General features: G+C 36.4%; 1 protein-coding gene across 1 annotated transcript in view; it reads right to left on the bottom strand.

The window, feature by feature from the left end:
• Positions 1–1230: 1230 nt before the first annotated feature.
• LOC121322016 (NADH dehydrogenase [ubiquinone] 1 alpha subcomplex subunit 10, mitochondrial-like) overlaps positions 1231–13373 on the bottom strand; it is an 81574-nt gene continuing 69431 nt past the window's right edge. The window contains exons 8-10 of the mRNA XM_041261446.1: positions 8657–8742; positions 6920–7028; positions 1231–1475 (exon numbers count right to left, since the gene is read on the bottom strand). Coding sequence (XP_041117380.1) covers positions 1407–1475; positions 6920–7028; positions 8657–8742 — 264 coding nt within the window. The 3' untranslated portion in view covers positions 1231–1406. The remainder of the gene's footprint in view (positions 1476–6919; positions 7029–8656; positions 8743–13373) is intronic.

Here is a 13373-nt window from a genome sequence, read left to right as displayed (position 1 = left end):
AAAACAAACACATGCATCCCCCATTGGTAGGCTTCTGAGGATTGCAGCACTTGAATCCTTCCTTTGAAGCCAACAGTGCTATCATCAATGAAAATGTCTCTACCGGGGATAAATGGCTCACGGCATTTTGTGTCTATGTAGCTGACCACATTCCTGACCTTTTGTCCTCTGCTAACAAAAGCAGCCTAAGGCACCTGGGTGGGAGAGGGCAAAGGTGTAGCATCCAAAAGATCTGCAAGAAACGTGATCTCGAATACATCTTTGAAAAACTGCATTCTGTCGTCCCATTCCTCTGAGAAATGTCCGTTTTTACATTCAGTCCCATATTCAGCAGAACACCTTCATCTCTGGTACCGTAACAGGTTTCCAGGAGTTCCAAATAGAATTTTGACGCAGAGGTCCTGTTAGTTTTACACTCGCATATCAATTGGTTTCAGTAAACAATGCGTTTGTGAAAAAAAGTTGAGAAAACTCCAGTGCAGTCCTCAAAGTAGTACTCCCTTGATATCCCCTACCACAGTAAATGGGAGTTTTGTGAAAGCATCTGCACTTACCGATGTGCATCTCCACTCGCCTTCTGGTTGCGCATCTGGTTCGTGGTCACTTTCCTCAGATTCCTCAGAGACCTCAGTAAGAAAAATATTTACTTCCTCATTAATAGATTGATCAAAATCATCATCCAAACTGCTTTCATTTGTACTTTCAGCCTCATCCATCATCAGTGCAAGTTCTTCAGGCTGGCTTGACTTTCTCTGCACCATTCTCACTCTGTGCATCTCAGTCTCCGTCTGTTCAATTCGGCTTTGCTCAACCTGTATATGGTCTATTCGGTTGTCTCTGCCTTCTTTCCGATCAGAGACGATTAGGGAAGGCCTCGCCTTGGCTTTTTCTGGCTTAAACGCAACATATGCTGTCTTAGATCAAGGTTTTCATCAATGTCGGACAATGGACCGGAAAGGGATTTTCACGATGTCGGACCAGGTCCGACATAGGACCGCAAAGGGTGTATTTGTAGATAATGTTAGTTGTGTATAGAATCCTATGTAAGCTCAGTTCTAAGGTAATGTGTATTACTTTGCTCCATTCTTTAATGTAAGCGTCACCTTTAAAAAGTATCATCTTTTAATATTCATCACTTCTCATAATGATAAGAAACACATTGAAGACTAAAGGGCTTTAAATTCACCATTATGGAAAGAATGCTCATAAAGAATGGCTAATACATCAACATATTTTAATAATTAAGTTTATTAAGAGATATAATACAATCTGAAACGACACAACCAGGAGTATACTGAACCCCCCCCCCTTTTAAGGTCCTATTCAAAACCCCAGTTTGATCCTGGGTCATCCATCTGTTCCAGTAGTCCTCATCTTTCAACGAATTTCCAAAACAGTTGCTTATTTCATTTCAACCAGATATATTTGTCTCCGACGTCCTCGTTGTAACCTGGGCTGAACCTCTTACCAGGAAGCTGGAAAAGAGAAAACACTGTGAGGTGCATGCTATTGTCTGGGGTGCACTGACATTCAAATAGTCAATTTTCCCAACCAATGCCCTGTCCACAGTGTTCTACATTTGTAAACCTAAGGCAGCAAATCCCTCATTCTTTGAATATGAAGTATTCAATCCAATATCCAATCTACAGTAAACTATTCAATATGGTGTGTACATTCCAGCATTCACCAAGGGCTGGAAATAAATGCATTCTTGCAATGATCCAAAACAGTAAAATGTGTGCAGGATCAATAAATATAAGGTTCTGTTGATCCAACGGGTTCAGTAAAAACTGTATCTGAACCAGAGAGTTTTAACAAACTCCACTCATACAATGAGTATGCCAATAAATGATTAATCTGGTAATGTAGTGTTTCCTTGCTGGGTATTCAGCCTTAGTCAAACTTTTGTTTCCTGTTTATGTGTGTGTCTGCCCTTTGCTCAAAGAGATGATGAGAATAACAGATTTAAAGAGGAAGTCATTTCAAGGGCTCGATTCTGATGAAAGTGGTTATGCGGTGGTTAAAAGTCAAACGCATCTGCCCTGTAAGGCATGGCTTCTCCAAAAATGTGATGCTAATCAAAATAAAAACACAGTGCAAGCGTGTTTAGTGGCGCAGTGACATCACCCAGGCAATCAATGCTGAGTAGGTTGGGGATTCTGCTGTCCAATCTGGGCCAGGCAACAATAAAGAGACAGAATGCGCTTGTGTCACCGCAAGACTCCCATTTTAAATGTAGAAGTGGTGAACATGTCTAGGACCAGTAGCACAGAACAAGAAAAAACAGTGCAAGTCAGAACAGCAAGTAATACTATATTAATACTACATTAACGGCTATATTAATAGACGAGGTAGAGGCACGTAGGGCAATCATTTATTATTTATAATAATTATACAAGGTGCATTATTTCATGGCATTGACACACTACATGTAAAGTGTAAAATATTTACTATCCTCCCTGACCTGTCTACAGTAGCAGCAGCTGATTCATTTCCTAGCAGGGCATGAAGTGTCACATCAAGTTCCCTCTGAACTTGTAATGTACTAGAGTTTAAATATAACCAGGGCTTTAATTATCATGGAATATTTCCCGGAGCCCAAACCAGGGCTTTAATTATCAAGTCTTAATGGGGTGCTCAATTGTCTATTTGGGACCTAATTGTGCCGTCATCAGAATCTCTTTGGCGAATATGTTAATGATACCACACCATGAAATTTATGCCAACATGTGGCGATAGGGCAGGTGCTATATAACGGTGCAGGATATGTCTTTAGAATACCATTTCAGCGCAGTGGGGTGTTTTTATGTCTCCACTCCATTTTTGCATCACAGAATTGGGGGCAAGTGCCGTTTGCACTTGCACTTGTCAGACTACAGCCCCAAATGTCACTGTCTTATTAGCGTTTTGAGATATCTGCAAATCATTCTTAACTGCATTTATTGCATTGTTTATTTTTGATGAGTCTTTGTTCAGGTGCTTTCACTTGCGTCAGGTGCTGCTCTTCAGTTCTAATTGCCTGCCATAGATATGCAACATAGGATAGATCTGCCAAAGTGTCTTTATAGAAGTTAGAGCCAGCAACAGCATGATCTGCCATTTAGTTTTTTTGCAAATACACTACTCTGCACTAGAGGGTGCTGGCGGTTACTAATATAAAAGACTTTGGCTAATCTAGCCTATGCTACATAGACTAGATCAGTCTGTGGCAGGCAACTAGAGCAGAAAAGTAAAAAATATATTTAAACAGAGTAAACAATTTCAATGTGAACAACTCAGCATGACTGCAAACATCATAAAATAAGGGAACAAGTAAAACACAAACAAGACAATGTCATTGGAAGCTACCTGCTCTAATTATTTTTGCTTGGTTTAAGATAGCCACTCGATCAGACAGATAAGAAAAGCAAAACAGTTAATATGCCGTACGTTACATTTCTGTAATTACACCGATATATCACAATGTATGCGATGATCCTCACGGGGTTGTAGTATGAGGCATAAGAAGATCAGAAGATCAGATGATCATTTAAAAATGGACTACTTTGCTAAAAGACAAAAATGAAATTAAGTTAATGAGAGAATGAATTACATTCAAAAACACACTTCCTCTTCATTCAAGAACCACTTGGTGGACTACAATAAACTACAGGTTGTGCTTTTGGTCTTGTATCACGATGCAAACGATGCATAACTATTACAATACGGTATATCATGTAAAAAAAGTACCACTATTCATCGATACACAACGAATCCTTATAGCTCTACGATTGACTATTTTGTATTGTTGTTTAACTGTTTTTGTGACTAAATGCTTATAAAGTGCAAGCTTTTTTTCAAAAGCATCAGTAATTAAGCAGGATCCGTGTTTCTTTGCACATTCCAAATGCAAGCCCTGCATACATCCAACCAATGTTTCAAAGACTAGTCACTAAATGGGTCTCGGATCTGATTAACTGCTGCATCCTTTTTATAACAGGGATCAAAACACAACAAATACATTGGAATTGTGTGAGTGTAATTACAGTTGTTCATTTATATTCATTCTGCACCTTATGCTTTTTGTTAGACTAAAGTAGCTTGAATAGTTTCTTATATCTGTGGGTTTCTAGTTTCTTGTAAAAAAAATTAAATAAAAATAGAACAAAAAACTCATTAGTTTGAAAGAACACACCACATTAAAAAAATGTAATAAATAAATAAAAATACCACAGTCGGAAAATAATTTCTGTTTTTAGTCATAAAAATGTAAGCAGATGTCTAAAATAAGTTACTATATCAATAATATACATCTTGTGCCATCGCTGTAAATTCAAAATCAGAGCCATCGGTATGACGGAAACACTCAAGACCATGACGTACAGTATTAGTATAGAATAAGAAATGGCAATGAATAGTTGAATGAAAAGAATGGTATCTAAGACCTGGATGTCATTAGGTAAGCGCATGAGGTGTTAGTATCATTGCAACACTGTACTTTCTTTGAAAAGCTGGTTTTAAAAATCTGCAGCACATTCTGTTTATCACTTTTCAGAGCTGCAGTTGGACATGATAAAAAGAGTTGTACCTGATAAAAGAGGCCCTGCTGCCAGTCCTCCATTAAAATCTGTCTGGTATTCTGTCTTGCCCATCATGACTGAAGCTGGCTTGCACCAGGGAGATGCAGCTTGTATAGGTTTCATAGGTTCTCTGTGGCGACCGCTAAATATGTTGAGTGTCGCTTCTCGCTCATCTTTGTTGCGTCATGCCCACAAGCGAGATTCGACAAAACAAGATTTGACATGAATATCTGGTACTGTATTAGGCTAAACTAGGTTATAAAAGCTCTGTTTGCATGCTTTACTTTCAGGTGGTCTTGTACTGTCTGTTATTTCACCTGGAAATCGCCCCCACCAATCCTACACTTCACCGGTTATTTACCAACCGTTTGTTTTCTTTAATTACTGACATGCTTTAACCTGCTGGAGAAATGATCCAGAAAGTGAAACAGTAACAGAATACATGGAAGGCAGGTACTAACAACTGTGTCTACTATGGTAGCAGATATACTTTTTTTAAAAATGAAAATGCGTTTACTAAAACATGTGCTTCTTTCAAAACTGTACATATGAGAAATAAATCACAAATAAAAGAGCATGACAAGTAAGATTTATGGAACTATTTCATCAGATTAAACCACTCACATTTTCACTATAAATAACATGGGTTTTATTTCAAACTCTAAAAAACAGTCCATAATCACTCAAAAGGAAACAGACTGTAGTGAGGTTTTTAGCAAACCTTCCATTTGATTAATGTGTCTATCAAGAGCTGCCAAAACAAGCTAAATACAGCATCTATTTTGGGGTATCTTAAATCTAAAAATGTATAATTATAATTATATTTAATTAGTGTTTTTTTTATTTTATTTTTTATACTGAACTATTAAAAGGGACTTCTTAAAAGTACTACACAGATAACAAACAGTATAATAGGTGAACAAATTGACCTGTAATCTCTGGTAATTGTTGCCTAAATATCTTTTTTAAATGCTGTTAGTGCAAATTACTAGTTCTATAAAGGAAACCAATGAGAGGCCTATCCATTAAAGTAAATTAGCCCACTACAGAACTTTCTGAAATCCTAGCCAATATCCGAGCCCCAGTCTGATTGCTCTGTTTCATCAAAAAAACAAAAACAACAAAAATAACTTTGACAGCAGCCAAACCCTGCCCTGCAAGAGAAGGGGCTGCAGTGCAGGGGGGAGCCAGGCTGCAGAGGAGCAGAACCTGTCACTTTGTAACTCCACTCCAGCACCACAGTACACAGCATAAGATCATGTAAATGGGCATACAGGTTTATACTTGGGTAAGACGCAGTTACTGCTTTGGTTTCATATATATGCTAACACATCTGTGTTCGAGTATAGACACCCCTGGTTGACGATGACTGCATATGCAAAGCGTGGGACCCAAGATGTTTACAAATTAACAGTGTTGTTTTAGTAAAAAGTCTTGTAATTTACATTATTTATTTTGCATTCAACTATTTCCTTAAAAACATGCCCATGAGCTTTTCTTGTATGTATGCGCAATCCCAACATAAACATATGCGCCTATTTGTACAGTACATTTATGAAAATGCTCACCAAGGTAAAACTATATACATGTGTTGCAGTGGAACAGTCCTTTTAATAGCAAACTGGCTGGGGTTCCCAGCCCAGATTACTGTCTGCAGCCATATGGCCTTGGAGCCTAAGATTCTTACGAGCTCTGATGCTGAAAGCAGGTGCTGCAGAAAAGGTGGCTCGGTACCATCCCTGTACGAAGTTAAAAGGAACTGTGCTGCTAGAAGGTACCACAGGCTTACCAGTGCTGTGGAAATCCTTCAACTAACCAACCAACCATTTTGATTTTGGTTTGTATATGGGTCAGTGTCCAGAAGGCACATACGTGAACACCAAGTACATACAATTTAATTTTTTTTTTACTTAAATCTACAGAACCGCTTATTCAATTGTGAAGAAACTTGCTAAGTACATTCTTTAACACAAGATATTGTGAGACTCTAAGTAGATAAAGAGACATGCCTGTCCACACTAATCATACTTTTACCCTATATTTCTAGGTAACTGATTATCCAGTTGTAATAGAACTTGGCAAGGACATTCTTTAGCAAAAGTTATTGAGTGTATCTGAATCTGGAGATATATGGAGGCCCCCTTTCTAAATTGTGAAGTTATTTCAGACATAATTTTTAATCAATCAGTAGAATTATGACTGCAACAGCTTTTTTAAGTTCAGTCATATGATGTAGCATCAAGTTTTTGTTATTAAATTATATTTAAAAAAAGTTCTTATAAACTGGAGAAACCATCTGCAAGCTTGATGGCTGTGTGTTAATGAAATAAAAAAGGTGCATTTTATTTTCTTCGCCTTACCGATTTGAAAGCATAATAGGCCTCGTCATAGTCATGGGCGCCGATTGTCACTTCTGGCAGATACCGGGGGATACAGGTCAGGTCTGCCACCTTCTGCTTATCCTCAACCCTAGAGAGAATCCAAACAAACAAGGGTGAGCCTACGGGACTATCTGTGTAAACTGAGTGCCAACACCAATACAGGTACAGCGCTATAGAGAAAGACACTGGCACCAACAATTCTTCTGCCCTGCATAAAGTCTAATATATTAACATTTGTTTAATGCAAAGGTAACATTCTTTTTTTTATCCAATTATGGACTGATCAATAAATACATGTTTCATGGTAAAGTATGTATGACAGTTTACATGGTGACAAGGTACAGCAGCCTAAATGGTCCATATATCATGAATCATCTAAACAGGCTTTGAAAAACATTCCTTAACAAAACATTCCTTAAAGAGCCTTGTGAACAGGACCAGACTGTTCAAATTGAAGGGCTTCTAAGTTCTGGCTATTTTTTTTAAATGAACAGTTTTAAATGTCACTTTGCACTGACCCACATTGTATTTATATGGAACTGCTCTCAATACTCATTTCTACTGCCGGTTTGACTCCTCTCCATCCTCACCCAGAGTCCAAGCTTTAAAATTAAAATCAGAGGATAGATTTAATTGGAGGATGAACTCACTTCTGATTTATTGCGGGGTCGTTAACATGTTCTTGCTGTCTCACAAACAAAGGGGGGGGGATTCAAATTCAGTAAGTCTGGGTCAGAAATGGAACAAAAAAAATCCCTACAGACACGCAAATTGGGTTCAGCTTAGTAGAGCAAACTAAAAAATGTACAGTACGGGTTGCTGATGCCTCACCAACTAGGCAGTTTAGTACTGTATCAAACTTTAAATATACAGGCAGCTGATATATAAAATCTCAGCAGCTATGCCCTCCCTTGGTCTGTACATAGTTGTGGTAGTGATACACACCGAGCATTGCACATTTCATAGCAATAAACTCCTTCCCAAGGGGCCTGCTTTTAACCCTTCCCTCTAACGTCCAGGACCAGGAAAGTGTATTCACTTACTAAATGGTCCCTGTAGTGAATGAGGAAAGGCCCATTTTTGAAAAGGGAACAATATAAAGTATCCCTGGGACATAACAAAAAAAGATGAATACAGTGAGTACAAAATACAAAAGTACTCCATACTGCTAAAACCTAAAAAAAAAGACACAGGATCTCAATATGGCAGCCAGAGATACAGACATTCTGCATGGATTTTTTTCGTTTTTATATAATCCTGCAAATATGATGTTGCTATCTCAAATGATCTCCAAGATTAAATGACACAAAAGGGTTATTTTTTCTCATAACCACAACTGAACTTGACCTTTAAATCATACAATATAGTTGGTTACCACTTTTATAAAAATATCTTTACCATCCACAAACCAACCACAAGATGTCAGCAAAGTCATTGGTCAAATGTTGTTACTTGTATTATTTAAAAACTACCCAAACAGCTTGCTTTGAAACAACATTAGTATTGTTTTTTTTTTGTTGTTGTTTTTTTTTTTTTTTACAAATCTGATTTAAACAAAAAAGAAAATTCAATAATAAAGCAACATAATGCAAATCCACTCAGAAAGATTGCCAACATGAAAAAAATATGCTTGTGAAAGAAAGCTTACTTCAACACAGCCGAGAAAACAGATACAATGGGAAACTGTACACCTGAAACCTTTCCAATATGACTTACAGCATCCGGATGTAATGAAAGGTGACATCATCCTGCTCCAACCAGGGCCCCTTTTCAAACTTCAGGTATTCAATATCTTCTGCCACCTAGGAGAATGAAAACAGAACTGTTAGTCCATGGGCCGGTTGCATAAAGATAGACTTAATAGCCGGTTGCATAAAGGCATCTTACCTAAGACCAGTGTAACGAGCCAGACCAACAGAGTGTTCTGGGTAATTTAAGACACTGACTGAGAAAGAAACAATGGCCAACATTTGAAAAGAAAGATGTATGCAGTTCACCACAGCTGAACAATTATGTCTTTTAGAGGAGTACAATGTTGAAGAATGAACACTGTTAGGGACATTTTCTAACAAGTGCACAAACACCAAGCATACAGAAGAATTACCAAGAACATGAATAACGTTAATCCACAGAGCAAGCAGTCTAAAAGACGTGCAGAATATGGACACAAAAATATGGAGCAGAATGCTAAAAAATCAATCAAGAGGAAAATTTCAAAAATTGATGGTGGTCCTCCAACCAATCTGAAAAGAACAACTAAACTTGGGGTACACGAGAGAGTGGGGTTGCTCAGGAGGGCGTAACAGATTCAGTTTCAGAAGAACTGTTGCCAGCAGTGTTACTGTTATTTTAGATGTATCAGACAGACAAAGGTAGAATGTTTTAAAATCAATACATTTGTGGCCGCTGTTATTTTTATTTTCAAACAGCTATTTGTTACTGTGTAAAACGCAACTTTATTGAATGCCAATTCTAATTTGTTACTCATTGACGCATGCCTTCGCTATCATATATTACATGTAGGTTAATTGTATATTCACTGCTAAGAAATAAATAATGACTAAGCAAGTGCAGTAAGAACATAGAGACAATAGGGTTAAAAGGGAAATATATATATATATATATATATATATATATATATATATATATATATATATATATATATATATATATATACACACACACACACACACACACACACACACACACACACACACACACACACAATTTTTTTTCGTTTTGTTAAACCTTCGCTTTATACTCTGTAAATAAATAATACACATTATTATTCCTTTAGCTCAAAAAGCATAACCCTTAAAGCTAATTGCTAATCTTAAATCACCTTAGTATTCTATCATTTAAACCAATTATTGTATTCGAACAAGTTACAGAAGTGAATGAACAGGAACAGGAGCAGTTTTTTGACAGTAGCATGGAAATAGAAAGAGAAGGGAGAGAGGGGTGTCACCATGTTAATAATAACTTTATAATAATTTGTTTATATATAGAGCCTTTCATAGTGGACCACCATCACAAAGCACTTCATAAGATACAAGACTAGGGTGTTTGAACTATGCATCAGCTGCAGTCACTTACAACATGATACTTAAACACTACAGAAATGTAATCCTGAAAGAGAAGAAACAATTTGGAGATAGAAAAACTAGATTTTTTTTTTTTTTTTTTTTTAAACTGTATGGAATTAGAAAGCCTCTCAAAAAAAAAAAAAAAAAAAAAACCTGCAATTAAACAAATTGGTAAAATACTTTTATTTTCTGTCATCTGTTAATAAATTAAAACGTTTCACTTTTTTTTTTTTTTTTTTTTATTGAATTTACTAGGTACTTTTGGTTCCTGGAGTTTAAATGTTCAGTGTTTGTAGATTAGTTTAATCAGTTCAGTGTGTTTTGCCTAAGTTTGTTTTTAAATAACAGTATTATTGAGTTTACCAGGCAGCTGTGCCGCCCTACTTAGAAAGTGAAATCACGGCATGACTTCATTATCTTTACTTGCAATTCTTTGTGTTTTTTCGCTATGACTAATTTGTTGAAGAACTCCTTTGTCGAGTAATTCCATTAGCCTACACATGTACAGTGCTAATTATTAGGCTAATAAAAGCAAAAGCATGGTATTATTATTATTACTATTATTATTATTATTATTATTATTATTATTATTATTATTATTATTATTATTATTATTATTATTATAAAAATGGAATCATAGATGTAAAAAAAATAAAATAATCAAATCACTAACTCCTGGATTGGGAAGTGTCTGAAATTGGATTCCCTACTCCAGACCTATTGAGTGTGTTCATATCATAGCAAGTTGTAACTTTTGGGTTTTACACTCCATTGAACTGCATGGAACGGCAGGACCGGGACGCGAACCTGTGGTTAAAAGAGGAACGCCTTACCAGTCAACTAAAGAGCAAGCTCTAGTCGAGAGGAAAATACGTGTCTTATGCTGATGGTAGCGTTATAAACCCATCAGCCACTAAACGGGGGATCATTACAGAGTGCCCATCAACAAGCTGTCTGGCAGCTGATTAAAATGAACAGATGATTGCACTAAACACTAACATGTAAGCATTTTGCTAAAAGGCATTTTTGACTGCATGATATAAATGTTACCTTTCTACTATAATCAAATTTAGCTTTTGGAAATATTCACTTCAAAACAATGTGCTTATACTGGCTGGATTCGATACTGCACAATACACACATAGCATTTTAAATGTCCAGCTCAAGTGTTAAACCATAACATTCGAGTTAAATAAATAAAGAAAACATACATATTCAAAGTGTTATTCAATATTCACACAGTTCCGCATGCTACCAGATTTTTTTTAAATTTTAAAATTTTTTATGCAAAATGCCCCATCTGTTTTCTCTCTACACTTCTGCATTTGTTGGAAGAAATGCGTGACTTTTGTTGCGAATTGCTTTCTGATTTTTTTTTTTTTTAAATTAGAACCCTATTTTGTTTTCAAAAGCATAACCTGTTTTTCGACTCGTTTTGCCACTTGTTGGTCTGGATTTTGAAATAATTTTACATAGCATTTTTAATTAACTGTATTTTATTTAAATTAGTTTAACGGCAGTTTTCCATTAACAGTAATTGACTGAACTCTAGTCACTCTAGTCCTGTTTATTTTTACTTTTTTACTGACCCACGTACATTTTTTTGTAACTTTTGTTTAGGACTTTTGTAATTCCTATTCATTCATTATAAAACACAGAATAACATACCCTTGACTAGGGGCTGCATTGTTTACTAATCAGGGTGTAGCTTTACTGGAATCTGTGATAAAAAGCAGGCACATCATCACAATGGTAGGTAAGCATTCAACACACACACACACACACACACACACACACATATATATATATATACACACACACACACACACACACACATCATTCAGTTAACATCAGTAAGTACTTAAACCTAGTAATTCGATTTTTTTCTGTTTGTATATGTATATTATGACCCTATCTCAGATGGGGTACGCGGTAGACTACATTTTTTGGAAAGGGGTACAGGGCCTAAAAAGACTAAGGGATTAATTCATCAAAATGTTATTTTCTTTTGATATTTAATCATGTTATTGTTTTTACCCTGAATATCTCTTTACAGTCTCAATGACAGTTTTAGATAGAAGATTAGCCAACTAATGAGTCATAATGGGACATTTAATGTGGAAATGTGAAAAACACATAAGACAATGTGTTTAAAAACAAAAACATCAACACTTTGGCTACGGTATCTAACGTACTGAGTGATGCAAATTGCCAAGCTCTGGTTTGTAGTTCAAATAAAAGCTCAAATGTCAACTTTAAAAAGTTTAATAACTTTGGATGCACACATGATAGAAGCAAACTGTAAACAGCACAAGATACCGAAATTATATCCAAATGATTACACCGTGTAACAATATATATATATTTTTTGGTTCCTGGGTAGTGTTATTTCCTAATTGCTTATGCCTCAAAAGTATAGAAAATGGCTATTATTCCCCACAAACTTTGCTTTTGTGACCAGGACAGTGATATTTTGAAATGTACCTATTTTCCAGAACATTCCAGATATATTCAGTGCTGAGTAAACTTGCAGTAACTTCTAGAACTTTCCAGTAATATAAATAGTAGTATAATACAGGGGCCTTAAGCCCACCAGTTCAGTTTAGTTCCAGCTGCCTAGGTGGATACATATCTGGATTTTTCTGAGATGGCATCAAGAGGCTGCAAGCATCCGGCAGACGCATTTTGCTATGTCTGCAGCCAATTTATCAAGACAAGAGCGAAAAAGTACTCCGTGGAAGCATCTGCTAAGATGTGTGAGGCCTACAAGGCATATTTCAGCATGCCTGTCGGGGATCAAGACAAACCCTGGGCACCTCATTTCACCTGCGAGCACTGCAAAAAAACTCTGGAAGGTAAGATGGACAATTGTTACTTGGAATTTTATGTTATAAAATGTGTTAATTTTTAAAATTGTAAAAGTTTTAATTTTAAAATGTTTTACAATTTTCAATGTTATTGAAAAAATATATCAATTTGGCAGGCTGGCGAGTGAATAGAGGCCCTGAGACAGTCTGCAGTTCAAAAAAATACTAATTTTATTATAAATAAACAAAAATAAAGGGTGCACAAGGGCAAAATAACAGATACTCAAACACAAATAAAGCAAAAACAAAAACTCACAAAAATAAAGGTTTCCAGGCTGGGCAATGCCTTCATTGGTTTTAGCAAAATTCAAAAAATCACACACAAACACCAACCTGCTTCCTCAGCTCCCTCCTCTCAAATGAGAAGCAGAGGCCTCCTTTTATGTCAGGTGGCTGGGCGCTGATTGATCGTTAATTAACCAACTAATCAACCACAGCCACCTGAACATAACAAACCCAGGCAGGTAGGGGAAATTAACC

Source organism: Polyodon spathula, chromosome 10, assembly GCF_017654505.1.
Source record: "Polyodon spathula isolate WHYD16114869_AA chromosome 10, ASM1765450v1, whole genome shotgun sequence".
Lineage (NCBI taxonomy): Eukaryota > Metazoa > Chordata > Actinopteri > Acipenseriformes > Polyodontidae > Polyodon > Polyodon spathula.
This window is presented reverse-complemented; position numbering and strand designations above follow the sequence as displayed.